The sequence below is a fragment of the Sclerotinia sclerotiorum genome, genomic scaffold (assembly GCF_000146945.2).
Source record: "Sclerotinia sclerotiorum 1980 UF-70 scaffold_2 genomic scaffold, whole genome shotgun sequence".
Taxonomy (NCBI): Eukaryota; Fungi; Ascomycota; class Leotiomycetes; order Helotiales; family Sclerotiniaceae; genus Sclerotinia; species Sclerotinia sclerotiorum.
Genome location: NW_001820834.1, coordinates 1,654,351 through 1,681,355, shown reverse-complemented (window position 1 = coordinate 1,681,355; position 27,005 = coordinate 1,654,351). Strand labels below are relative to the sequence as shown.

At 41.9% G+C, this 27,005-nt stretch overlaps 13 protein-coding genes across 13 annotated transcripts; 6 read left to right on the top strand and 7 right to left on the bottom strand.

Moving 5' to 3' along the window:
• Nucleotides 1-244: 244 nt before the first annotated feature.
• Nucleotides 245-1,576, top strand: SS1G_01726 (hypothetical protein; the record flags this gene model as incomplete). The annotated part of the gene is made up of 4 exons (XM_001597482.1): nucleotides 245-559; nucleotides 611-680; nucleotides 838-1,379; nucleotides 1,469-1,576. The coding sequence occupies 4 exons, from the start codon at nucleotides 245-247 to the stop codon at nucleotides 1,574-1,576; spliced, it is 1,035 nt and encodes a 344-aa protein (XP_001597532.1).
• A 2,251-nt stretch (nucleotides 1,577-3,827) lies between these two features.
• Nucleotides 3,828-4,889, bottom strand: SS1G_01725 (hypothetical protein; the record flags this gene model as incomplete). Its single annotated transcript, XM_001597481.1, has 1 exon — nucleotides 3,828-4,889. The coding sequence occupies one exon, from the start codon at nucleotides 4,887-4,889 to the stop codon at nucleotides 3,828-3,830; it is 1,062 nt and encodes a 353-aa protein (XP_001597531.1).
• A 208-nt stretch (nucleotides 4,890-5,097) lies between these two features.
• SS1G_01724 (predicted protein) lies at nucleotides 5,098-5,335 on the top strand (the record flags this gene model as incomplete). The annotated part of the gene is made up of 2 exons (XM_001597480.1): nucleotides 5,098-5,222; nucleotides 5,281-5,335. The coding sequence occupies 2 exons, from the start codon at nucleotides 5,098-5,100 to the stop codon at nucleotides 5,333-5,335; spliced, it is 180 nt and encodes a 59-aa protein (XP_001597530.1).
• A 1,747-nt stretch (nucleotides 5,336-7,082) lies between these two features.
• Nucleotides 7,083-7,842, bottom strand: SS1G_01723 (predicted protein; the record flags this gene model as incomplete). Its single annotated transcript, XM_001597479.1, has 2 exons — nucleotides 7,083-7,369; nucleotides 7,794-7,842. The coding sequence occupies 2 exons, from the start codon at nucleotides 7,840-7,842 to the stop codon at nucleotides 7,083-7,085; spliced, it is 336 nt and encodes a 111-aa protein (XP_001597529.1).
• Nucleotides 7,843-9,477: 1,635 nt separating this feature from the next.
• Nucleotides 9,478-10,254, bottom strand: SS1G_01722 (predicted protein; the record flags this gene model as incomplete). The annotated part of the gene is made up of 3 exons (XM_001597478.1): nucleotides 9,478-9,648; nucleotides 10,019-10,093; nucleotides 10,159-10,254. 3 exons carry the CDS (start codon nucleotides 10,252-10,254, stop codon nucleotides 9,478-9,480), a joined length of 342 nt encoding a protein of 113 aa, XP_001597528.1.
• Nucleotides 10,255-11,947: 1,693 nt separating this feature from the next.
• Nucleotides 11,948-12,604, top strand: SS1G_01721 (predicted protein; the record flags this gene model as incomplete). The annotated part of the gene is made up of 3 exons (XM_001597477.1): nucleotides 11,948-12,015; nucleotides 12,068-12,173; nucleotides 12,509-12,604. The coding sequence occupies 3 exons, from the start codon at nucleotides 11,948-11,950 to the stop codon at nucleotides 12,602-12,604; spliced, it is 270 nt and encodes an 89-aa protein (XP_001597527.1).
• A 618-nt stretch (nucleotides 12,605-13,222) lies between these two features.
• On the bottom strand, nucleotides 13,223-14,213 carry SS1G_01720 (hypothetical protein; the record flags this gene model as incomplete). Its single annotated transcript, XM_001597476.1, has 2 exons — nucleotides 13,223-13,923; nucleotides 14,138-14,213. 2 exons carry the CDS (start codon nucleotides 14,211-14,213, stop codon nucleotides 13,223-13,225), a joined length of 777 nt encoding a protein of 258 aa, XP_001597526.1.
• A 1,766-nt stretch (nucleotides 14,214-15,979) lies between these two features.
• SS1G_01719 (hypothetical protein) lies at nucleotides 15,980-17,342 on the bottom strand (the record flags this gene model as incomplete). Its single annotated transcript, XM_001597475.1, has 2 exons — nucleotides 15,980-17,041; nucleotides 17,148-17,342. The coding sequence occupies 2 exons, from the start codon at nucleotides 17,340-17,342 to the stop codon at nucleotides 15,980-15,982; spliced, it is 1,257 nt and encodes a 418-aa protein (XP_001597525.1).
• A 355-nt stretch (nucleotides 17,343-17,697) lies between these two features.
• On the top strand, nucleotides 17,698-18,124 carry SS1G_01718 (hypothetical protein; the record flags this gene model as incomplete). The annotated part of the gene is made up of 3 exons (XM_001597474.1): nucleotides 17,698-17,770; nucleotides 17,844-17,914; nucleotides 17,981-18,124. The coding sequence occupies 3 exons, from the start codon at nucleotides 17,698-17,700 to the stop codon at nucleotides 18,122-18,124; spliced, it is 288 nt and encodes a 95-aa protein (XP_001597524.1).
• A 323-nt stretch (nucleotides 18,125-18,447) lies between these two features.
• On the bottom strand, nucleotides 18,448-21,063 carry SS1G_01717 (hypothetical protein; the record flags this gene model as incomplete). Its single annotated transcript, XM_001597473.1, has 2 exons — nucleotides 18,448-20,807; nucleotides 20,865-21,063. 2 exons carry the CDS (start codon nucleotides 21,061-21,063, stop codon nucleotides 18,448-18,450), a joined length of 2,559 nt encoding a protein of 852 aa, XP_001597523.1.
• Nucleotides 21,064-21,323: 260 nt separating this feature from the next.
• Nucleotides 21,324-22,211, top strand: SS1G_01716 (hypothetical protein; the record flags this gene model as incomplete). Its single annotated transcript, XM_001597472.1, has 3 exons — nucleotides 21,324-21,419; nucleotides 21,797-21,956; nucleotides 22,183-22,211. The coding sequence occupies 3 exons, from the start codon at nucleotides 21,324-21,326 to the stop codon at nucleotides 22,209-22,211; spliced, it is 285 nt and encodes a 94-aa protein (XP_001597522.1).
• Nucleotides 22,212-22,573: 362 nt separating this feature from the next.
• Nucleotides 22,574-23,777, bottom strand: SS1G_01715 (hypothetical protein; the record flags this gene model as incomplete). Its single annotated transcript, XM_001597471.1, has 3 exons — nucleotides 22,574-23,192; nucleotides 23,290-23,363; nucleotides 23,745-23,777. The coding sequence occupies 3 exons, from the start codon at nucleotides 23,775-23,777 to the stop codon at nucleotides 22,574-22,576; spliced, it is 726 nt and encodes a 241-aa protein (XP_001597521.1).
• A 470-nt stretch (nucleotides 23,778-24,247) lies between these two features.
• On the top strand, nucleotides 24,248-25,691 carry SS1G_01714 (hypothetical protein; the record flags this gene model as incomplete). Its single annotated transcript, XM_001597470.1, has 5 exons — nucleotides 24,248-24,380; nucleotides 24,431-24,508; nucleotides 24,555-24,973; nucleotides 25,165-25,197; nucleotides 25,464-25,691. 5 exons carry the CDS (start codon nucleotides 24,248-24,250, stop codon nucleotides 25,689-25,691), a joined length of 891 nt encoding a protein of 296 aa, XP_001597520.1.
• Between the last annotated feature and the right edge of the window lie 1,314 nt (nucleotides 25,692-27,005).

Genomic DNA, 27,005 nt, shown 5'->3' with positions numbered 1-27,005 from the left:
TCCATGGTTGTATATACAAAAGCTCTCTATCATCTATCGTCCTAGCAGTCAAGTTAATTCACTATAAAGAATATGGGCGTTATATATATAACCCCGGACCCATATAACCCCTCATCTGCTTTAGATTTCCACTATCCCTCATTCACCACTTATCATGTCATAGCGTATCAAATCTAATCTCTCACATCTATCTTGCAGCTCCAGATTTCAAGCACACACAAAATAATATCCAGGGAAACCTAAAATGTCAAACATGGACAGGATGACCACCTGTTCCCTGCTATCCTCGATTAAAGAGCTCTTCCAGAAAAGCCAAACCCCATCGGCATCATCAAAACGAAGTAGCACCTCCATCGTTCCCATTCCAGATCTCGGAAAGCTCGACATCATCGAAAACACAACTTGTCCTCAAACCGAATTCTATGTTCAAGAGATCCTCTCCATTTATACACTTCTATCGCAACTCACTGATTTTAGTCCTTCTCCTACTATAAATGTTCTATTTTCTGATCTCGTAGGAACATGTATCACTATCGTTCCTGACTCAATTTCAAAAGGCGTTAGTTTTAAAGGTTAGACTTTGATGAAAATATATACTAATTGATATTAGGTGCTCGGCGATCCACGTATTTCTAGCATTTTACCTGCGCTTCGAGTCATTTGTTCAACTGCTGAAGCATGTATGGAATCTTACTGGGCAGAAGCTATTTCTAATACCAAGAGCATCGAAGATGGCAAGTTTACATCTACTTTTCTCCCAAGCCATTCTTCCAATTCTCAACTAAAATCCCATCTGTATCTTCCAATTCCAATATCTCACCCACTAATAATCACCAGCCCATCGCGTGCTAGCCACCTTTCCCTACCATAAAAACTATGAACGCCTGACTCGTTTTGAACTCGCCGCTATATCCTCAACAGGCTTTTTCCTATCTCCAACTACCAAAATCGCATTTATTGGCTCCGGCCCCATGCCTCTCACAAGTCTTTGCATCCTATCCGCACTTTCAACATCAGATCACATGTCGTGCACTCTCTCGTCCAATTCCTCCATTCCTCTTCCTCTCCCACGCCAATCCCCTGTAACTCCTCCCACCATCATCACAAACATCGACAGTAATCCAACTGCCAACACCCAAGCTCAAAACCTCTGTACATCACTTGGTGGTCTCCCATCTACAGGAATGAGATTTATCACCGCGTTAGCCGGTTCTAACGATCTCGATCTCTCAGATTACGATATCATATGGTTAGCAGCATTGGTAGGAGGAATCCAAGCGGATAAAGAGGAAATTCTGAAGAATGTAGTGCGGAAGATGAAGAAGGGAAGTTTGTTGATTATGAGAGGTGCTTGGGGTTTGAGGAGTGTACTTTATTGTGTATGTTTTTTTTTTACTTTTTTAAGTTATTAGCATTGTTTTGAGGAATTCTAGGGAAAAGTATAAAGCTAATTGGATATGGAATATAGGATTTCGATGTCACGACGCAGGCTGTATCTACATATCTGGATATTTGTGTTCGCATGGATCCATTCGGTGATGTGGTAAATTCGGTTATTGTTGGGAGGGTTAAATGATTATTCATGTACGTACATACGAGTACGTACGAGTACATACAAGATGCATTTTTCTAGAATGGGAAGGCAATGGGGTTTGAAATTATTGACAAATTGCTTATACGGGATGGTGGGAGTTGCATTGGTGGATAGGTGGTTATAGAGATATAGTTATGGATGGGCATAGAGATATAGAAATATAGAGAAAGATCCCAGTGATCGAATCGAATATCTACAATTGCGAGTTTTTGAGGGAAGCGTAGATGGAAGGATGGATGAATAGAGTTAATATTCTATGACGATTTATCCTAATCAACTTCAACTATTGAGTGGGAGAGGGTATTCTCACCCGTAGATAAAAGAATAATCATAACTACAGTGTAAACGATACTCTAGGAAGACAGGTTTAATTTCTATTAATTATACCAAAACCAAACTTGAATTTATATTTATACTAATATCTGTATTTGCTTCCTACATCTTTTCTTTTCAGTATTTTATATAATATCTCTTTTTCTTTCTCTCTTGCCTCTTCCTCCTTCAATTCTTCCCCCTAATCCCAATACCAAACCAGATCCTAGGTTCCGAAGAAATTATTCCATTCTATCCTATCCTCTTTCCTTTCCTCTCACTTCAATCCACCTCATCCTACCTTAGATCCTCCTCTCCTTCTCAATCCCTAAACCAATATATTCCCCCAAAATACCCCAACATTCCACCGTATAATCTTGGTCCTAAACCCTAGAAACAAGTTATTCCTTCCTATCCTATCCCATTCTATTCTATTTCCTCTCATTTCCCCTCACTCCACCTCATCCTCCTTCACTCCAGGCCGTTTCATCGTACCTTACCTTTATTTCCTATCACCTCAGCTCGTCCTCTCCCACCCAACTTAAGTAACTCTTTCAATCCTTATAAACATCCTCTTTTTCCTCTTTTCTCCCTCTTCCCCTGCTTTCCCCCTTTTCCTTCTTTTCCTCTCACGAATTCCCCCGCACCTTCCTTCTTCCCAAAACTCACACCAAACTCCATCAAAGGACCATTTGTCCACAAATCCGCAAACCTACAAATCCCAGCCAAATCCCAAAGAGAACCCTCAGCGCAGCCCAGAAGAAAACACACACATCAAAAACCACAAAGCCAAATAAATCAATGCTCGAATCAATCCTCAAATCACCATCCCCAAAAACCTATCCTCCCTATCCTCCCTATCCTCCCTATCCTCCCTATCCTCCCTATCCTCCCTATCCTCCCTATCCTCCCTATCCTTCATCCACCATCCACCACCCACCATCCACCACCCACCATCCCAAGCTACCCCATCAAAAAGCCAATCACTCTACGCTAACTAATCTAATAAAACTAACCATCAAATCAAATCATTCTATTTTATTCTATTATACTCAAAATGCCACATCAAAAATCTACATTTTCAGCCCTTAAGCTGGATAGACAATATAAATCATATAAATATTTATATAAAAATCAAAAGAACTCAAATAGAAATCAATATAAATACCTAGATACTATAAAGAAGGAAAGAAAACACAGAGTATCTACAAGAGGACAACTTTAATATAATAATATATATACCAGATCATAAATAACATATCAAAGAAGGTTTTATATTTGAAAGAGATGAATTTACAAGAAAGAACAAAAAGATTTTGCAATAAAGTAAAATTTTGTTGATTTTTGATCTCTTGCAAGTTGAAATTTTAAAAAAAAAAAAAAAAAGAACCTGTCGCTGTGCTGTAATGTACTTCATAAAGTTGGGAATCAAAAAAGAAATGTAAAGAGAAGCGAATGTCCCGTGTAGCCACACTATCTCAAAGGTTACCGTCCATATGCAGTCCCTAGCTTCCTCATGTTTTTATCTGAATTCTTTCCCTCATCTCAATGTCATACTTTCATCTTGCATCCATCTACCACACCTCCATATGATATCCCTATCCTCCCAAGTGAACTGTCTTCATTCCTTCCATCCAAGCAAAATATAAAGCCACCCTAGGGATCCGAAAAGAAAATCTGAGAGAAAACTCCTGCCAGCCTGAAATTAGGCACATCCTCACATTGTGACATGAAAAACCCATTCATATCCAAAGTGCAACCCATATATGAAAAAACCAGGCCCCTAAAATCGCTAATGAAGTAATGAAGTGTTAGAAACACAATTGTAGGTCAAAAAACAATCGCTGTCGTGATATCATAAATAAACAATTGAGCTTTAGAATGATGAATGGCATGAAAGAAAGAATTTTCAGTTACATATTCATCCATCATCTTCCGCATCATCCTCATCCTCATCATCTTCCTCGGCACTGCCTCTTGCTGCAGCCACCAATTTAGCTTTCTTACTAGGAGTGTGATTATCGGAATCGGCTTTTCGCTTAGTTCCCGAACCAGCACCCACACTAGAAATGCCCTTAGCCGGGGTTTCTAATGATTTATCATTCTCTTCTCCACCATCACCCTTTGTTCTTTCAATTTCTGCAACCTCATCTGCTGTTAAGAATCGACCACCAGGACCTCTGGGTCTTCTCATCGCGTGATTATGTCTACTCTCGTGTAAATATGGCTTCCTACCCTTCGAAGTCAATCGTAGGGCTTCCTCTAATCTCTGTCTCGCCACGCGACGCTTCAAAATACGATGAAATTGCTTTGCGTTGACATACAAAGGCGATTCCTCAACTGCTCCTGATACAAGTTCAGGAGATTGAGGATGTGGTGGTGGTGGTGCCGACATGGGTGGTCCTGTCATGGAAGGTCCTGAAACCGATGACCGAGGCGCATGGTTCATATGAGGTTGCGCATTAGGTACGGCGGGACTACCGACTTGTTGTGTACTCATGCGACGATTTTGAGCAATTTGATTGATGCCAACCTGTGTTGGTGATCGCGGTACTCTTTCCTTCTTCACATTGATACCCGCACCTATTCTTGGCGATGTTTGGGGCAAGCTTGAGTCGGGCATACTATAAGGATAGTTACCAGCGGCTGCATTGGTTGCTGCCATTGCTGCTGCTTGAGGAGTAATCGGATTGCCGCCATATTGCATGTTCATCTGCGATATTGGGTATGCTGGTTGGTATCCCATTGTGTGTTGCTGCATGTGTCCCGCATTGGGTCCTCCTTGCTGCGACTGCGAAGAAAGAATTGGAGATTGTTGGACACCATGCTGCGAATGGACCGATGGTTGTTGTTGAGATGGGGAAGTAATTGGAGCTCCGGGATTTGAGTGTTGACCGGAATTTGAATATCCACCTTGAATATGCGTCTGTGTATGACTATGCTGGCCTTGCGGCGGTTGCTGATAATGCGCGTACTCCATCATTTGTATAGATTTGATTCCGTAAGAGGATTTTGTAAAGAAGTGGAGATTTCAATCGTCTAGATTGCGATTGCGGTGAAGCTTGCGACGCGTCGATGCAATTAAGAGAGAGTTCTTGATAGGTGTAGAAAGCGACAAGAAAGGTGCTATCGAGTTCACCGAGTTTAGTTATGAATGGAGTTGGGTATTATGATGTAAATCCGAAGTTTCGATGACCCGGAATAACGCGTTGGCAATGCTGTCGCAAGAGTCCCAGGTGGCCGTCACCGAGCTAGTGCCTAAGCCTGCTCGTCAACCGTCGACTTGGTATGCGTGGATGTGCTGGCAAGCAATATGGTAGGTGTACACCGTAATTGACCGCAGCACAGCATATGCAAGCTGATGTAAACGAAAGGTACTCAAGTGAGGCTTGCGGCGTATTAGGCTCGAAAGTTGGTCACCCCACGTGAGAATATCGGGTTGAAGTTATTCAAAGATAGATGTTGCAACAACCTTTTGTGGTATCTAGCTATTTCGCGAGCCACTCCTTGAGTAACGAAACTTTTCTGTAGTAAATATTGACTTTGTGGTATTTCACTATCCAACCAGAGAAGTTAGTTATGATGAATGGTCAAATTTAAATCAAGCTTCAGAATGATTGGAATGATTGGAATGATTGGGAGGGGAAGGGTTGGGACCCGATGTTATTTTTTTTTGGCCTTTGACCAGTGATGCGCTGGCAATGCATGTGGAGGTGTGGAGGTCATGCAAAACTAAGCTTACCTGGTTCACTGAGCTTTTTTTTCTCTTTCCTTTTCACTTTACCGGTAATAAGTGAATAAGAATTGGGAATATTATTCAATTAAAGTGACGTGACGTATTTTTGAATTGAATCTAATCCCAGATAGATAAATTGAGTCACAAACAGGTGGTTTGTGTTGCGCGTTGATATGTAAGTGAGTATGAGTTGTATCTAGTCGTATGTATTAATAAATGCAACAAGAGCTTTGACTTTGATGTGGAGTAGGATGGTGCGGCTGTAGCAGCTGTAGCTGTAGCAGTTTGAACTTTGAGGGGTACTTACTTTTATTGTACCTTGTGGTATTGGCTGAAGATTTGTAAGGTTAGATGTTGATGTGAGGGGCTGGACTGCTCGGACTGTTCGGATTGTCGGGGTAGTTGAAGCTACTGGGTAGTAGATAGGCTAGATAGCTTAAAAGCTTTGGAGCTGTTATTCGTATTGCAGTCTTGTTGCAGTCGGTTCAATAATTCCAATCCGTGTCTGAGATGTGAATTATTGGGATTGGAATTTGTAATGATTGGAACTTTGTTCGGTCGATCTAATCAATCTATTGTTTTGTCTTTGAATTGGCTGGCTAAAAGAGGAAAGACAAGATAAATGTTAGTTAGTTCCTCTATGAAATTTCCCTATATAAAGTAAAGTAGTTTTCCTCTTTTGCTTTGAATGATCATTTTAGCTGTAGCTGTAGCTGTAGCTGTAGCAGTAGCAGTAACTGGCTTGTTTTGCATAGCAGCTGCTGCAGCTTTATGCTAGTGTGACACGCAACCGCGACAATGAGTACAAATCCAAAAGGGAAAGCCGAGGATAGCAAATAGCAAGCAGCTTTTCAGATGGTGGATCTGAAATTCTCGGAATATCAAGATTTTTTCTTTGATTGAGGACGAAACTTACCTTCCAAATACGCGAATTGAAATGGATTCAGATCAATTTTCAATGGCAAGCTGTGTTTGATCCTTCCCGCAGGTAGAATCAATCACGGGATCAGGTGCTATGGCCAATTGTTTTGGCGTTGAGGGTCCTTTTTTGGTGTTGTTGATAGGGCTATGGCGATGATATTTTTTGGGGGTGGAGGGAAAACGTTGAATGATTGGCAGTGTTCTGCTCGGCTTATCACCACCGAGATAAATAAAGTCAAAGGTCCCACGATGCGATAAATACAAGGTACCTGAATCACAGTTCACTACCTGAATCACCACTGGACTGACTCTCTTGGGGTATTGAAATGTTGGAATCTTTTTCCCTTGTGGTACTTGTCCGCGTCTGTTATCGGCAAAGATAGAGAGAGATAGGTAGGTAGATAGGCAGATAGGCACTTAGGTACCTAGGCAAATAAAATAGATTGGTGGTAGTAGTAGGTTGGTAGGTAGGTATCCGTATCGCCAGCCTTTAATGATGGTGAATTTGTGAATAATGCGTTAAAAAAAGGGCAAAAAGGCACGAGCGTAAATGGATGAATTTCCTTTGCGAAACCTTTTGGCTTGTGCTTCTTTCTTTAAAGCACCCTTTATGTTGTGTTTAGGACCTTTAAGGTAGGTAAGGTATTTTAGTGTAAAGTCCGATGCGGCGATGCAATAATGCGACAAATTGAATCGACGGAAATTTGAGCTACTCGTACCTAGAGACGAGACTGAAATTTGTGCAAGTGCAATGCTTTGCTGCTTTTCTGCTTTGCTCGGAAATTGATTTCGATTGGATTGGATTGCTGAGAATTGATTCGTTATCGTGAAAAGTGCAAAAGTCCTCGATTGGGGTAACAATGATTGAAAATGGGTCGTTGGTTCGTGGTTTTGCCTTGAAATTGTTTGATTCGTTGTTGATGTTAAAGGAAGGGGAGATGAAAGGTTTTGATTGGGGATCTTGGAAATATGAGTAACTTAGTGGATTCAAGCTATGGCATGATGCTAGATCAAAATAGGCAAGGCGCACTTCCAGCTTTTTCTCTCCTCAACCACCTTTTGCTTATTATCTGATTTATTTGGTTTGTATTGTTGAATATTTTAATTATGGTAGGGTAATTTTTTTTTTAACCAACATTGGGAGCCTGCAAAAGAAGAACCAAAAGATCGGTCGGTCTAAGGACCAAAAGCCCGCCATCGCTTATACTTACTCACAGCAAGCGTACTTACTCACAACTTCACAAGTCTCTTTCTCGCCTTGAGACCTTGATGAGGCCATCTCGTGCACTTTTTCACTATCGCTATCAATATGCAGGGTGTGGAGAAAGTGAAATATTCCGCGTCAATTGAATTTTAAACTTTAAATCCTCGGTCATATGATTTCTGATTGGTTAAGAGTACTCATGGGAAAAGATAGCATCATGGTGAAAGAGAGACTGATGATCAAATATGGAATAGATCTATCAATGCTTTTTTCTAGTTTCAATTGTTGCATCTGAAGGACGCTTGGGATTTCGTTTAGAGTTAGATTAGGTTAGGTAAGGTCAGGTCAGGTTAAGTCAGGCTAGGTACGGGAGATATCTTATGATTGTTGATAATGAAAGTTTTTAGTGGGGATCAGATTATCATGGAAGTCCGGAAAGAGGGGAAAGAGAGAAAAGAGGAAAAGATAGGAAAGTCGAAGAGAGGAAGAAATCAACTAAAATCAACCTCGGAGGATAAGTTATTAATGATATCGTGATACGGATGTAACCAACAACCTCAACTTGAGCTAACTTGCGAGGTTCTGAGCCTCGAGCTTTGAGCCTTGAGTCCTGAGCCCTAAGTCTTGAGTCCCTGACCATGTTGCATCTCCAAAGTCTTTATCCCTCTCACCATTTGGGTCAGCTGTTTACTTGTCATTCAATTGGTTCCATACTCCGTCGTCAACAAAGGATCGGGTCGACTAGTGACTTCACCAAATATCAGGTACATCAGGTACATTAGGCCAGCGCCAGGCACGATACATTCATTCGACCTTCAGTTCTGACTCGGACGAAACATTACCAATGATGACATTTCTTCAATATTCAATTCTCCCTGATTCCCTGTTGGTTTGACGAACCGTATGATGACGAATCAGAAGCAAGTAAAAGTCGGTGTATCCCGAGAAAAAAACAAGTGTGTGCTCGACGTACGAAGCCTTGTTTGGGAAAGTTGAAGGCGTGAAGCACTCACTCGAACAGCACGAGGGAGTCTGAGAGACGGAATCTTTTCTGCAACTACTCTACAGTGCTACTCTCGGTCGGTGTAAAAGGTTCGGTGCTTCGGAACTCGGGTAGCCGTGAGCACTGAGATCAAAAACGGGTGAAATCCCCGTGAAAGGGTGGAGGGTGGAGGGGTTGGAAGGGTTGGAAGGGTTGGAAGGGTTGGAAGGGTTGGAAGGGTTGGAAGGGTTGGAAAGGTTGGGTTGGGTATCAAGAAACGAAGTGTGGTAGGAAAGAAATTGGAAATTGTATCATGGTGAAATGTGCTGTCTCACTATTAAATATTTTGTTATGCTCCATGTCAACAGTTTCAATAACAGTAATGCATCCTGCTGCCCCCGTTGCCCGCACTTTGCAAGAAGTCGTTTCCGGTTGCTTGCTTGCTTGCACATGAAAGCAATTTACCAAGCCATCTGGGTATCACCAAAAATTCAGACCAAAAATATCAATCAATCAGAAAATTCAGCTTCATACTATTATATCACTGGTGGATATGAAGCATTGATATTCCCTTTTTGAGCCTTTTTTCTTTGCATCTTGTCTTTTTAATTGATTATCTTTTGAATCCTTTCCAATCATTTTTCCTTGGTGTTTTTTCATTTTTATTTTGGTTTTTTCCATCTACGCGTATGAAGCCACCATAGGGCCGAAAGATTTAAAACTCCTTCTTAATGTGGAAATTGTGACCGTTCCGTTGGTTCTGATCCTTGCTCAAGATGCCATTTTCTCTTTCCTCTCTGCCTCACCTCGCCTCGCTTTTGCTTAGCGCTAAATTTATTATCACGAGCAAGCGGGAGGACCGGCCACTTTTCCGCATGAACTTCTCGACTTCCCAATCCCTTCATCACATCAGCACATCCATCAGCACATCAACAAGTTCCCTCCCCCGCTGTCAATGGCATATGTATGTGACATTACCCATTGCATTGATTGACATGCTTCAATCTTCAGCCTATTTTCACCCTTTGTATACACTCAGTCCGGGTTAAGATGGAGAAGCATTGAAAAGTTTGGTCGAAGGAAATGAAACCCATATTCCCATGTTAAATTAATGTTACATCAATTATTCCATCCGTTGGTAAATGAATGACGCCCAACATCATCATCAATTTCACGTCCCTTACTCTGCTTACAATGCCTAACCAAAACGTCTTCACTGTTGCGTTTATTGAAAGTTCAATAACACATCATCTACCAATATGAGCTTACCCTGCCTGCTTCACGCTGCTGCCATACTACAGTGCTATCCTGCACTCCGATCCTCCCCGTTCTTTCTCCATTCATCTACCTGTGTGTGCATACAGAGTACATTTTCGTCTTTATTGAATTTTGGGTGATACGGATAATACAACGTTTCTTTGCTGTTCGGGTGGGGTATTCTCGGAAAATGTCCGAATAATGTCAATCCCACTCCTCGAACACAGTAACGGCACGGGAGTGTACATATTTTATTTCCCTTATTAATCTTCTAGCGCTTCCATGCAATATCTCCCCTGTGGTCTCCACGCCTCTGCCGGTAGTCTCCCCTCATCACTGCATAATGTCGTGTCAGCGTTCAAGCGTCCAGCAGATGCAAGTACTCCACCACCACTCGTTCGCAGAATCATGTACTCTCTGAAAACCGCACTATCAATTTCATACTTTCAATATCAACTAGTCTCATGGGACGGCTAGTGTTGATCCAATTTTAATGGCCTCAGTTCCGCCTACAGCCAATCAACATTCAATATCACACTTCTTTCGTCTCATTCAGCGACTAAAGTAAAATTCTGATATGGTATTACGCGCTGTGGTTAGGTCTCATGATTCATACGGAAAGCTATTGGGTTTTTTCCGAGTACCTGGCGCTTAAACACCTAATCATCTGTGCTTTCCATACCGTCCGAATGTTTGATAAAGGAGAGTTGATGACACTACCTACTCCGTAAGGGTCCTCTTAAGATTGTGGAGGAGAGCCCAGACCATTCCCTTCACCTCGTTTACTCGCCAGCACGTGAAATATTCAAAGAATTTGTTTCTTGGTACCTTTTGCCGATTTAACCTGATTCCTTGATGACCGATACTAGTAACCCGCCCGTATCATTTCAAAGAGCCCCCCTTTGTTGATCGAGGTTGACTTTATGATTAGCTTCAAAAGACTACTTCTAAGACATATGGAGATCACTTTGTACAACTGTGCGCTGACAAATTTGTCAAAATTGTTCCGATTGGGGAACAAGTTAAATTACACGTGTTTGTGATTTCTTCAACTCGGGCAATAAATCTAGATCACAGAGTGGTCCTATCAATGTTAGACAAGTCTTGAAGCGAAACCATATCTAATCGTCAAATGATACTTGAACAACCATACTCACTCCGTACGTGTCCGAGAGTAACCCAAGTAACGTATACCAAGGACTTTCATCATTTTCGAGCTTTGTTCCAGACTTCTTCACATTCGGTCCCAAGATATACACGAATACATTTGTTGAATTTCTTGGATTTCATGCTGATTGTGGCGGTTCTTTTGTCATTGGATGTAGAAAAGATTTCATCATCTCCGATTATGGAAGTCAGCTCGGACTTTAGTTACGGACGTTGTTTGTCAGTTCCACCAAGTAGAAGAGTAAATTTCTAAGCGGTTGCTGGTGGTTGCATCGTCGATTTGACTCTGAAAGGCTTCGCGATGGTTAGATAATCATTGGTAATCAAGGAAGTGGGATTCTTCATTTTGATCAGTCGATTAAGGCGAATAGTCACTTTATTTTCGTCTTATCCTTCACTCCTGTTCAGTTCAATAAACTTGCTTTGACTTTTCGTTTTTATTTTCACTCTTCCCCTGACTCCTAGCTTCTCTCTCCATTCTCTGTCATCCACTCCTCATTCCGGTGATTTCATCCTCTCATTATCAACTTTGACACTTTCATGGCGAGACCGCAACTATCGGAAGCAGTGAAGCCACAGATATCACCTCAATCATTTCATCAACCTTGAACGGAATAAGTTGCGCCATCTAGGGGTGTCGAAGAAGCCACGAGTTCAACGGATATCACGAGTCACTCAATGTTATCACTTCCGTCTGCATGAATACATAAATGGAAAAATATATGAAGATTCGCTTGTTTCAGCGATAGAGTATGCGGGGGAGTTTGGAAGTATATGGGTATATGGATAATTGAAGGGTACGATAGGACGGGATGGATGGGAGATAGAGAGGCTGAGTATGAGTATGAATGAACATGGAATTCCACATGTGGATTCCTGAGTCGATACTTTTAGTATTAGTTATAAACCTCCAGTTTCCATTACGCATTTGTATTCTCATTGTTATTGTTGGTACGAGAAGGATACGGAAGACGTAGCACCCACGGATTATGTAGGTCCTGTATGTCTAATTGTATTCTGTCTAAAGAGCTAGCTACATATTGAAAGTAGTAAGTCTTATATAGACTTACTAAAAGAGCTAGTCTCTTTCGCGTTCGCTTAGTTCTTTATTACAGTAGTAATTTAAATTGAAGTCATTCACTTCGTTCACACAGTTATACTAATTATATACATCATACCATAAATCTCTACAGTGTTCTTGCCTTGATTGTAAAATATATCTGTAGACTCCTCGGGATTTCTTACGTCTAGATTGTAAAATATGAGTTTTGAATGATGAAAATAAGGGGTGGGAAATGGGGATGGGTAGTAGATAATAGATATTCCTCTTCACAGTTGATGGAGATGTGTTGGGACGAAATGAAGTTGGTGGATGGTAGGGGGTTGGGAGGTAGGAGGTTAGAGATGGAGTGTGAGGAGGTGAGGAGGTGAGGAGGTGGATATAGATAATAAATCTATCTTATAATTCTAAAGTAGTTAATAATATTAAAGTTTTAATTGTGGAGATCTTAATCCTAAAGAATGAAATGTAATAGACTAGTAAATATAAAATTTCTATTCTTCTTTAGTTTTCATTCTTTTTTAATAATAAATCTTACAAAAAATACTATTATTAAATAATATATTAAATTTCATTAATTTATTACTAAACGCTCTAGTGTTGCATTTAGTGATACTTTCATATCTATGAAGATAATATAAGGCTCGAGGTAATTATGTATTTATATATTCGATATTCTGTACAGGGTATAACTTCAAGTGTTCAAGTCAAAACAATTGGAGTGATGGATTCTGTATTTGTGTTTGCTTGCTTATTTGTGCTTTATTTTGCATCCTGCCGGTGTGGTGATGGGATGACATGATGTGATTTAGAATTATATGCTATTTATAATGTATTATATTATATTTATTACATTACATTACAGTAATTAACCCATTAGTAAAGAGTAAAAAGTAAAATACACTCACTTATAATAATACAACTCGAAGGAATATAACATCAATCTCCAAGAAAACAGAAATACAATCCCAAAACCACAACGTTAACCCTCAAACCGTATTTAAACCCTCCCCTCTCCTCTGTAAACACGTATCCATATCCAACCGATTCTTCCTCTCTCTTCCCCTCCCCCCTTCAAAATGTTCCCTCGCCTCCCTCTCCGCACCCTCTACATCCTTCAAACACGGCGCAAAAACAAGCTCACCCCAAATAGCCTTCTTAACCGTCCCCACCGCAACCATAACCCACAACCCCGTCACACAAACACTAAACACAGTACCTAAAATCCTAAAAAACCTCGAGGGGATTTCCTCCCCAATCATAGTAGTAGAAACGGTAAATACACCCAGGGGGAATGTAAAACCCCACCAACCCATATTAAAAGGGAAGCGAGAGCGGGAAATTGATGCGAGCGCGAAGAATAACCAGAGGAGACCGAATCCCCACATTATGAGCGCGAAGAGGAAACCGAGGGTGTAGAGGATGGGGCCGGGTGAGGGGACAAGTGGGAGTGTGTGTGTGAGGGGGAAGAGTGTTAGGGATACTTTTCCTAGTTGCATGAGGGCGAAGCCGCCTTGGCCTAGGGGGCCAAGCGGGAGGAATACAGAGACGATTACTTCTCGGGGGGGAAGTTTGTAGACGGTTAGACGTTGGAAGTAGATTACTAGGATGGTCATTGCGAGGGGGAAGCCGGTGCCAAAGAGGATGTAGGAAATTATGAGAGTCCAGAGGGCGTGTTGTGGGTTGGGGACTGAGATTGGATGTTAGTTGTTTAGTTTGGTAGTAAGGGGTTTGAAGGGATGGATTGAATTAAGTTTTTTGTTTGGTATAAAGAGGGGTTAAAAGGGGCGGTTGGATTTTAAGTTGCTTTGAAAAATAGAGAGAGTGCAAATGATGAAAATACTAAAGATGATTTGGGTGTTTGGGTGTCCAAGATCATGAAAACAAAATGAAATGTTACTCACGAACGGAAGCGACAATACCCCCTGAAGCAGATGCGACAATGGGAGCAACAATTGGAAGAAGCCACGCGGCAGTCATAGTGGAGAGTTCAACTGTATGAAGTGACATACTGGAATGAATATTAGCTGCATGATTTGTATGATTCAAGGAAAGGGGGAATTTACATTACAAAAGGGAGATAGAAACAAGTAGCTACAGAAATAACTGCATCTACCCACCACAAAGTCCAAGCCTTCACCACACAATTAGTCTCTAAACATCTACTTTCCACCCCCCAACACGCCATCTGTTCCAAGAATACTAAACTCACCAAATAAACAACCCAAGGCCCCCAAGCCGGCACACAAACAAAAACAATCATATTAACAATCGTCGCTAGTCCCATAGGGAAGGTGCCCAAGAACAGCGACTGCGCGGGATGCCGAATCATAGCTTTCCAAATTTGCGGATACAGTATATATCGCAAGATGGACACGAGTAAAAAAGAACAAAAGAGGAAGATATTAAGCACGAATATAACGATGGAGATATATTTGAGCCACGTGCCGTTATAGGGGAGATTATGTAAGAGGATGGAAACGATTCCCGTGCCCATCGTTACAGAGAACCAGCTATGGAGTTTGGGGTGTTAGAATATAGGTAGGAATGAAGAGGAGAAAGAGGAGTGGCAATCTCAACTTTGAGAGTTATTTTTTCTCTCGCCAAATAATTACGGGGGAATTGAAAAGTTACATACGAAGGAGTAAAATTTCTAACTATTCTCCTCCATCCCTCTTGTTCTTTCGATAGTTTCTTATCCACTGGGACAAACATCTTTGCAGCCGCCGAAGTGTCCAAAGCTATCTGATCATGAATATTCCCATCATTGTTATCATTCTTCTTCCGAATACCATTTTTACCATTATCATCCTGTCTAGCAATCCGAGCACATGTTCCCGCACCAGAAGGATCCATTGAAAGGAATTAGATAAATCTTTTTTTTGGGAAAAGAAACCAAAAAATAGCAAGCTATAAAATATTGAAATTCGGAATGAAGAGTCATATATATATTAACAAAGGAAAAAAAAAGTCAGATCGCGAGTAAAAGCCGAGGTACCTCCTGAAGTTTAGAAATCTCATTGGCATTATATTATCTATTATTCATCATAGAATTATCAAAACCTTACTCGCAGATATATAGATAAAGTGTTTCCTTCACGATTGAAGAAGAGACTAACCCATGCATATGAATGTCTTCATGCGGTTTGATGTATATAATCAAAGTATCTGAATAAGATGAGTTGTAAGAGTGATGACTGGCAACAAAGTCGAACTGGCTGAGAATTATATATTCCTCTTGATTGGCTAACCGGGCTTTCATCGTATGGCAGACATGACATATGACATATATACCCGCGAATTAGATAGATGGAGAGAAGCCTTTTGCGCTTTGGTAAGTATCTGGTTGGGCAAATTTCTGAGGGTTGAAAGCCGTAAAGGTCCTTCTTATGCCAGATGCCGAAGGGCAATTCATCAATTAGAAATGATATTGGCCCATTTTGGTAGCAAAGAAATGGGATTCTTCGTCTGTCTAAAATATCTATTTACGGGAATTCATTCAACGCTAACTCCCATTTAGAAGGAGCAAACAAACCATGCTATGCGTATGTGTGTGAAAAGGAGAACCGAAGGTTAAACTACAGCTGCATGAATGGGTATGCACGAAGAGTTCCTACCAAATGCTCTCCTTTTCTTTCCTCACAATTTTCCATCCTTCGGAATCGAACTATTCCTTCGCCAACCCCTGAAAATGCATTTCCGCCAAAATCATTCAAAATCCATCATTCGTAATCGTAATGCCATTTTCAAACTTGGAGATTTTTGCCGAGTACGTTTGCAAGGTCGTCGACATCCTTGTCTTCTCTTTGCGCAACAGGTTCTGTTTCTTGAGCCTCCTCTGCATCGTTAATCAATCTTTCTCTTTGCTCCTCGAGTTCTTCTTCTTCCTCTTCTTCACTTTCCTCATCACTTTCTCCTTCTAAATCTTCCAATTCATCGAGACCCCATTCATCCTCGAGAACTATATCACCCGCGAACTTCTCCTTTCTCTCCTCTAACAATTCCTTCAACTCCACAATACAATCGTGATCCTCGTCGAATTTGTTTCCATTCAATTCAATCTTCTTTAAATTTGGTAGAGCCTCCTTGGCAGCAACCGTAAAGCTTTTTAGACCCTTCACTCCGATATCATTAAATTGTAATCTCAAAGTCTCCAGCTTGTTGTTCTTGCCCTTCTTTAACGCCTCTGCAAAAATAACACTTCCCTTACCACCCAACAACGAATCTCCAACACCCAACTCCTGGATATTTGCCCATCCCCCCACAACTTTGGCCAACGCCTTAGAACCAGTAATTGTGAAGGTATTGTCCTGTAAATCGAGAATTTCAATGTCCCTTGCATATTTCAAGCCCTCACTCAACAAGTGACTGATTCCCTCCTGTCGAATACCATTCTGCACCATCTTGACCTTCTTTACACCAGTATGCAAGCTGTATGCCTTCGCCCAAGCTGTCATACTTCCATTCTCCAATCTATTGCGCCCACAAATGACAGTTTCTAAATCCGGTACTTGTTTTCCTGCAGCACGGGCCTCGATTTTCTTTGCGTGTAATGCGCTAAGTGCGTCTGCGATCAAGATACCAGCATGAGGTCCCAGTCCGTTGTTATTGAGGATGAGGTGTTGAAGTGGGGTATGCGAAGAAAGAAATGCGACGAGCGGGGCTTGAGTATTGAGTCCAAATGCATTATCATTCAGATTGACCGTATGCAAATTCGGGAGCTTGAGTAAGGCGGTAAGGAGGGAAGAAAGGGCTTGTGGGATTTCGTTAAGCAATCGACCGGTGAATATATCCGCCAAGTTTGCAACCTTGATTCAGAGGTTAGCAAAGTATAAGTGACTTCCCGTACATGCATCTATAATACCCCTTGAAAGGAATTTAGATAGAGGTTGACGGAGAAGGAACCAGACATACCTTCAAACTTGTCTTCTCAGCCAAGACCTCTCCGATTACTTTACAAGCCTCAACGCCCAAGGTATTTCCCAAAAATCTCACTTCCTGCACATCTTTCATCTCCCTCAGCAATTTGATATGCGGCTCGACATCCGCGGCGGAATCCAACTTCAACCCTTTTCCCTCCAAAGAGAATATTTTCGTTGTGGTAGCCATCTTGAGTCTTAACTTTGCGCAATAATAGCAAATTTCGAACCAACAGGAAAAAAAACACAAAATTTTGCAGGTAAGAAGTCTAGTTTGCAGATTCTGGAAATTGATGGATGCGGCAATATTTTGGTGGTGGGGGTTGCAGCTGCAGCTCTTCAGGGTCAAGAAAGGCTAAATGCTAATTTAGTGGTTGGCGGAACCGGACAGACTTTTCGCCGATATCGACGCCCGCTCGGTCCGAAATTATGTCGTGATGTTAATGTGAGGATTGGATTTCTAAAGCTTTCTTACAAATACAAGTCAAAGTACAAGCAGTCGACGAAGGAAACAAATTGAGAGGCAAAAATTTAACTAATTGTATATGTACTATTTACAAAGCCTTCTAAAAGACGATATTCGACATATGAACATGTCAGCATCTGCAATCAACATGCGTATGTCTTTTCTCCTACCTCCAAGTTTCTTGCCCCAAATTTGGAGTGAGCAAATGATTGATTTTGAAACTAGCTACACCGGCCACCAGTGCAAATATGGGCGTAGATCTTAAGCCCGCTGGAGAAACTTCTCAAAAACCAAAGGTACAGGCCCTTTCTTTTACATAATTGGGAGATTGGAACGTCAGCTAAGCCGATCTTGGGGAAAAGCCGTGCTGTGTCTGTAAAGACGAGAAAGCTGCTCGAGACGAATGTATGCTATTTAGCACGGCCAAGGATCCACAAGTAGCCTGTGCAGGTATGGTTGAAAAATATAAGACCTGTATGGCTGGCTTTGGGTTCAATTTACCATGAGTCAGTGATGGAGAAGTTGTGTACGATATACGAAAGTATTGCAATGGAGTTTGGGCATGGTACTGGCGTTACAAAGAGTGGACTGCGGATTAAGAACGATCAAGTAGAGGGATTCATAGAAGGATTACGAAGAACTTCTCAACTCTGTTTCATTATATTATATTTGGCAAACACGTTTCTCTTGTAATATTACACATTTTTACAAAACAATCGCAAGGATGGACAAAGGCCAACCCATACAAATGACTTTTAGTCATACTAGTTTCCCTGCGTACCCCCGAACGCCTCATTTTTCCAATTGACATCCATTTCGGGTTTTGGTATCATAATCCCGCAAGCACACTTTGAACTCCCACGCTACCTGAATCGTCTCTCTTCAATACAAAAGCTTTGAAGTCTGCCTTTTGCAACTTTTTGCTGGCACCACTAGCAAGTACAGCTCTCGATTTTTCTTTTAGAGCTTCTGCCCCGATAATGAACAAATTGCCAATGTCGCCGAGGATCTCAACTTCAATAACGATATCTTTAGTCAAAGGCCAATCTTTCAGCGCGGACACATAGCTTGAAATATCTTTTGTAACCATCAAACCACCAGTAGCGTTCACTTGGAACTTTTTGAAGTGTTCGAACAGCATGTCTCGAATACTGATCGCCAACTCACAGCTAAACACCTCGAGGTTTTGTCCATCAACAGCTTGCGCAGCGTTTTTAGCCACGCGCTGAAGAAAGTTGCAAATAGCAAGACATGTCGTAGTTTGTAACGTTTCGATTGAGCCGAGATCACTATCCTTCGGTCGAAAATCTGTTTTCTTCTGGCTTGCCAACAACCTCGTAATCCAATTCAATACCACTGTGATGGTAGTGCGCATGACGTCGTTAGCCTTCTTTTCAATTTTCTCCACACTTGCTTTAGTTTGTGACTCCATTCCACGTCGAACAGTGGTATTTGTTTCTGCAAGTCGTATGAGTACCGTATTGATAAAGCGCGACATAATGTTTGTAATAATGACCGCGGGTTGCACCCAAGGAAGGTAGGCCAAATCAGGCTCGGTTTTGATGTTCTCTTGAGCGGCGGCTTGATCGGCAGCAGCCTCAAGAGCTGTTTCGATGTATACCTCGCCCATGCTGCTAAGTAGAAGATTCAGAAGCGCCGAGACATCTTTAGGTGTGTCGCTTCCACTCCCCATCTCCAGCGCTCGCCGCACACTTTCTGCGAGCCATTTAAGCATACGTTTGGCATTTGCGACACTGATCACACCATCCTCGTCTGTGACTTCAATTTCATTCTTGTTATTATCAAGATCCCTGAGACCAGCAACACGTAACATCATAGCCTTCTGGGTCGGAGTGAGCTCAGATGAGTCCAGACGATCGATGTACGCATCCTTTGCCGATGACAGAAGTTGACTACCCTGTTGGGCCAAAGAAGCCATGAAACCTGTTGGAACCTTCTTTCGGCGCGAGTGGTAAATGGTGAACTTAAAGAGTAATGAGGAGAAAAGTTCTTCTAGACTTCTCCTCTCCCGATCGATGTACGAGTTTCCAACTAGATATGGGACGAATAGTTCGTCTAACTGCTGATCTAGACTTTGTGCAGTTTGCGCTGTGCAAGGTTCGGGATGCTCTGTAAGACCATGTGCTTTGAGGTCTTCGATTAAGCTATTAATATAAGTCCTGGAGGCATGTAACGATCGAAGAAAGGCTAGAGAAGAAATAGTGTCTGCCTTTTCAAGCACCATCTCTAGACGCTGCTGAATAGATTGCTGAAATATGCGCTGGATAAATTTGATGAGGACAACTTCATAAAATGGAAACGCCCGTTTGATAATGAAAGATTCCTCTTGCATGACAGCTCTGATTTCATCAATCAGAGACTGTAAGCTAGGTTCAACCCCTGGAGGTTCAGAGTCAGGATCAGCCAAGATTTCCCACGTCTCATTATCGGTTGTGACCTCCTCTGCAATGAGTTGACTTCGATCGATGAAAAATTGATGCTGATTGACAAATGTACCAATAACACTGGATCCACCGTTGAAGTCATGTAGAACCTTTGCACACTCGAGCATATCATCAAAGTTCTGTCGTCGATAACTGTTGTCAAACTGTTTTAACAGATCCTTTTCCAAGGTCTCTGAGAACTTCTCTATGATTTCCCTAGTATTATGGCCTTTGTTCCCACCAGCACCATTTGTCACCCCGTTTACTTTTTTCGAACCATTAGCCCAAGATGCTGGATCTAGTCTCTGGCTCATGCGCATGAGTTGTCTAGCGATCACAGCAGATCTAACCTTGTTCTCTCCTCCGCCTTGCCGCCTAGTCATATCCTCCAAAGATATGAGGGATCCGTTCTCGCTGACTTCTACCCAGCATTGAATCAAGAAGTTGGCATCCATCGCACGTCGTCTCTGCTTGTCTAAGTCCTCTAGCCTTTCTCCAATTTGCACCGCAATATTTCCACCAGCCTCTGGCCGCCCATACCGATCCATAGTTGTGCCATTGGTGCCATTAGGATTATTTAGTGTTATATCGAGTGACTCAAAAGAATCAATAGACTCATCCAGCTTCCGCCCTAAAGTATCTAATGTTTGATCATGCTGTATCTCGGCCCGCCGAACAGATGTGAGGAGGTCTGTTTCCTTTTCCTCTAGCTCATCTGAAAGTGTCGCAAGTTGTTGTAGGGCACCTGAAATTTTCATCAGCGTTTTGGAATACAAACAATCGAGTTACTGGGTAGAAATACTTTCAAATGTCCTTATGAATGGTTTGGCATCAAATGCAGGCTGAGCTGGTCCTGAACGCCTGTTTATCGGAATTGCACTTTCGGACAGCTCTTCCACAAAATCTCTCACGATGAAGTCCTTATTTGAAAAATTTTCCAGTGTAAAGCTTGGCCCTTTTGGATATAATGATCTCACTGAACCACTATTAAGAGAGGCCATACTTAAAGTTCATGAAGCTCGTATGTGAAGTGTGTTTTGACTTGTGGGAATAATGTATCAGCGGTCGACAAGCAGGGGGTTATCGGAGGCACGGAAAGCTCAGCCTCACTTGGACGTTGAGAACTTGTGGACCTTCAAATTTCGTGGCCTCGTATTGAATTCCAGCCTTTCCAAGGCCGTGGAAATAATTTAGGACACTTCTTTCCTCAACTTTCTATCCACTGCCTTGGATCCATTATACTCCTTGTGTCGCGATCAACATGACTAGCAAAGCTAAAGCTCTTGAAGCGTACCGCGAAGATGCAAAAGGCGGTCATACCATATTGACGGCAGAGGAACGACGCAAGCTTATCGAAGTAAGTCCTGATTTCACCCTGTCATTGTGTACCTGCAGCTAGCTACACATCTAATTCATTCGCTCACTTATTGATGCTGTACCAATGTGTAGCCATTACTCCCTTCCGATCTACCATCGCGATCAGCATCAATCAAAAGCCAATCCAGGTCAAAATCGAAGTCGAAGTCCAAATCATCAGCTCCAAAATCCCGCTCTCACCTTGGTATTCGCAACTTCTTCCGTCTTCAATTGCACGCTTTAGTTTATGCTGTTGTACATGCAATATTTTCATTGTACATTAGATTGAGACAAGCATATCATGCGGTAAAGGACCGCATATTTGCGATTTTATTTTATCATCATCGGACGCCAGGATTGATACAGAAAGATGTGAAGGGGTTAGAGAGATTACCCGAACACGTTAGTGTGATATTGAATCTGGAGGATGGGGCAAGAGGAGGAGCAGGGCTGGAGGCTTTGGTTGATGAGGTAGCGGAGATTACAGCATGGTGTGCATGTGTAGGAATTCCAATGTTGTCGGTGTATGAAAAGACTGGTATGTGATTACTCAATGGGAACATAGGTGAAGGGGCACGTTTTGATAATGGAATATAGGAATACTCAAGGGTTATATACCGGCGACGCATCGGGCCGTAGTGAGAAAGCTAGCCTCATATTTTGGACCGGATCATCCGGCATTATCTATGAGAGCTCCCCATGTCCCGTCCATGGAATCCTCTTCAGCTACTTCGACCACTGATACACTTCCTGGCTCTCTACAGCATATTTCTGTCCTGCTTCTTTCGGCTGAGGATGGCCGAGATTCACTCGTTGACCTAACCAAAACACTAACGGAGATGTCCCAACGAGGGAAAATTGAGCCCAATGATGTCAGCCAAGAGCTCATTGATGCTGAAATCACTGAGAGCATCATGGGGGAGCCGAATCTTTTGATACTATTTGGACCAACTGTTGAACTATCCGGATACCCACCATGGCAATTACGTCTCACAGAAATTTTTCACGTGCAAGATAATCACGGAGTTGGATATCAAGTTTTCTTGCAAGCATTATACAACTATGGCAACGCGCAGATGAGGTTCGGAAGATAGATTAGTTACTATTATAATACGAGAGTGTACGAATTGGAATGGTGGGTGAAGAGCAATCCGATTATGATTCTTTCCATATTCTCATTTCCCTCAGGATGTTATCCCATTTATACACAGGCCCAGTGCCGACATTATAATTATAATAGTTCTCCGTCCCACTTTTTACCATAGCACGTCTAAAGGTAATATTGATTCTCCCTCCATCGTTAGCATTCTTCCCTGTTCGTTTGGGGATGGAATGAAGCCAATTTGCCTGCGTTCTACCTCGCATCAATATCATGTCCCCGCTTGCAAGTGGGAGCTTAATAGGTTTAGTTTCCGGCGGAGGTGGAGCATTTTCATTCGGCGGTATAAGTTTATGTTTCATGACAAAATCTCTCCTTGCTCCAAGCGAGAAACTTGCAATAGCCGGTAGTGGTCCTAGAAACCTTTCGTCGTCACTATGATATGAGATCGAATCGGACCCTGATGCATAATAGTTGACGAGACAGAAGTTGAATTTGCAACCCGTTGCCGCTTCAGTTGAAAGTCGTAAATCGTCTAAACATTTTGGGATTGGCCTAGGCGGATACTTGGTATAATACCGCTCTTTCTCAACTTTCTTATTGCTATTGGTATCGATGACTTCTCCAGTATCACTAAATCTAGATGAATCGTCGAGACCAAACACCGTAGTCCACCTTCTCAAGTGTTAGTGGCTGGCTCGTATTGGAAGCACGGATTGATTACCTTGGAGTTTTGATATGAGTTGATATTCCCCCTCGATTAATATCATACTCCACACGATAGAAAGGCAACTCTGAACGAAGAAATTGAAACACTTGACGTTCCAGATATTTAGGGATATAAGGCTGAAAGTAAAGAAGGTCAAGGTCAGCTTGATCGTTTATTTCCTTGGCAATTGTGGATGGAAGAGACGCCAGCTCCGTGGATATAGATGACGGAAAATATGGTATTGAGAATGGGTATGTTGAGTGACGCGTGAATTCGCGTTTCTTCATTGGTTAGTTGAGAAGATGAAGGGGTTGAGTTGTATAATAACTCACAGTGTAAGATTTCTCTTCTTTTGGCCTCTCTTCTGTAGTTGCCGATTCTGATACCCGGGATCTTTTTGCAGGGGGTTTAAAGAAGGAATCTATGGTTCTTTTTGCTGCCGACATTCTCAAATACAACTTCTGTTATAGAGTGGTGCAATAGTCGACGCGCAGGGGATATCGATAAATATAGCCTACCATGACATCACCACTTGGTTGGACCAAAGCCATGCGTAGCCTTGTCATTAGGGTAAATCTCTAGCTTCAGCCTTGCGAAATTTATAAGTTCTACACACAAAATTTCAACCTCACGAGAAAACACCAAACGATATGAAGTTATGGAGGTATGTTCATTTTCCATATTATAAAATAATCTTACTGACACTCTACATAGAAATCTACGGTAAAATCTAATGACCAAATGTCATTATTTCGCCCACCCGTCGTGCGCTCCGCAGCCGGAGTACTCGATCGTGCTCTCTTTTCCAAAACTATACCGATTTCTGCAGCAAGACTATTGAATAATAAGATTATATCGAAATGTCGATCGCAATTGACAAAGAGCAAGGAAATGCTGGTAGAAGATAGAGTTGCACCTATAAGATCAGATCCGGATCCAGAATTTGCGGCGAAAGGTGGAAAGTGTTTGCTTTTGAATCCCAGAGTAAAGCATGATGGTAAAAAGCCTTGGGGTTTTTAAAATGGAAAAGCACATGCTTATTTATTTGGCAGATCCTACGACTTGGAGTCCGATTTTACAGGAGGCCGTGAAGGCACAGGATTTGGGAGTTATCCCATTTGATTTGACTTTGAATTATGATCATTGGAACTATAGTATATAATTCCTTGACTCTTTACTACGTTTGGGGGGCTAATTTCTGTAGTCGATATCATGAAATCTATTCTTCCTGAAGATGCTCAAGGGGAAATTCCAGTCGGCTTTGCCATTGTTGGGCATGTTGGTATTACTCATCTTTCCAATCATCTCAACCTCTCTAACAATTTCAGCCCACCTCAACCTACATGACGAGTACCTTCCTTACAAAAATCTTGTTGCGTCCGTCCTCATGGACAAGAACCCGACCATTCGCACTGTCATCAACAAAATTGATGACGTCGGCACCGTCTCTGAGTACCGGACTTTCTCTTATGAAGTGCTGGCCGGCGATGATAACATGAATGTTGAAATTCGGGAAGGAGATTGTACTTTCCGATTTGATTATTCAAAGGTCTACTGGAATAGTAGATTACAAACAGAACATAAGCGATTAGTGGATCTGTTTGAACCTGGGGATGTGGTATGTGATGTTATGGCGGGGGTGGGTCCATTTGCTTTACCGGCAGGGAAGAAAGGGGTTTTTGTATGGGCAAATGATTTAAATCCAGACAGCTACAAGGCTATGAAGGATGCAGTGGTTAGGAATAAGGTATGTCTTTCGCTTTCTCAAAATCTCACCCACTTTTCTCCATGATGATGCATATCACGACGGTCAACATAAACCACAAGTTGGTACAAATTGATGAGGATGCCTTTGACAAGGCGCTTTGATCTGATTCTATACTCTACACTTGCATCTCATCAAATTTTAACGGAACCGTGACTAACCCCCAATCACAGGTCGAAAATTTCGTTCGCACATTCAATGAAGATGTCATAATTCATTCCTCAAGCCGCCAACGATCTCCTTTCATCTCGCCTCCACAAATCAAAATATCGTAACCATCGCTCCTAAACGACCATCACGCAGCGCTCCCCCTCCGACTCAACCACTTCCACCTCCAAAGACCATCACCATACCCAACACCTTTTCACATTTTGTAATGAATCTCCCGGCCACCGCCATAGATTTCCTTCCCGCTTTCCATGGTCTCTATCACACCTCTCAAGATCTCTTTACCCCGCATACTGAGGTAAAGTTACCAATGGTACATGTACATTGTTTTGCACCAAAGAACGAAGACAATGAAGCGGCCAACATAGAGATCTGTGAGAGGGTGAGTGAGAAACTAGGAGTGAAGATTGTACAGGGAGATGAGCATGAAACAAAGGTTTGGGATGTAAGGGATGTGGCGCCAAAGAAGAGGATGTTTTGTGTTAGCTTTAGGATACCGGCTGAGGTCGCTTTTGGGCAAAGGAAGGGATAAAGATTGGAACTGGAGTTAGAGCTAGGGGTGTCTCCAGGTGGAATTGATAGTGATAAGACGTGAGAGGCAAGGAAATGTAAAAGATTATTAGACGCCTGTTTGGTCATATATTTGCATAATACAAGCAATGTCCATCTATCTAACTAGGATAATATCTGATAGCATACCATACACACAAAAACGGTATACCATGCCAAGAATCAAGTTACAAACATAACGAAATGCAAATCCACAAGAAGTTAAGACCCCTGTAATCTCACCTGTACTTCGTGTGTCACATCGCACTGCATACTCGAAAACCGGGACTCCAGCCCCGTACAAATTAAAACCGAGGAATCAATACATGAATTTTTAAGGGGGGATTTCTAGGGCGTGGGGGTCGACTCACTGCTTTATTACTCTTTTTATTCTAATTGGTGTTGGTATTGGTGTATTTGGATGGGTGCTTCGTTATGTGGTATTGTTTGTATGTATGGGGAAATATGTATCTGTATGTAGCAAGGTACAGACGGGAATGTAGGTATCGTATATATGTAAGGAGATATACCGGCATTGCAGCGGGCAGTTCTAGGTACCTAGGTATCTAGGTATTTATAAGTAGATAGGTAGTTAGTTATATTAGATTCGAGATTCTAGATTCTAGATCTAGAGTGGATGGATGGATGGGGTAATGGGTGTGTGGAATTGGTATTGCGTGCACATCTAGGTACTTGGTTTTGGGGTATTCTTTGATTGTATGATTATATTCTGTAGGTTATTTATGAATATTTTTTATATTTTTACTTTTTAGTTGTAGAGTGGGATTTGATGGAATAGGTTAGGCTAGGTACGATAGGATGAGATGGTATATCTCTGTATACCTGGTAGGCTAGTATGTATATAAAATATCGCAAATCGACGATCTAAAAACCTCCTCTAGTTCCAGTCCAGTTCCAGTTCCGCAATTCACACTTCCAGTATTCATATATACCAGTTATTTACACACAATAAAAAACAGCACAAACCAATCCAATATGAAGCAATACGAACCAACACAATCCAACGGAGACATCTCCGCAAAATATCCAATTCTCCAGATTGCCATATTATCTACTCATGCATACATGCATACATGCATGTATGCACGCCACGCCTTACAACTCCCCAAATAAAGAAATACATACATATATACATTTGGAATCTCGGTACCGCAGCTGCACTCTCTCGCAACCGGGGAAGTAGGGTTTATGTACCCATCCATAGGTTAAGTATGGTATTGTGTTACTTGTATGTTTCAAGGTGCTTTGTTTCTCTATTATTTGGTGTGTAATGAAT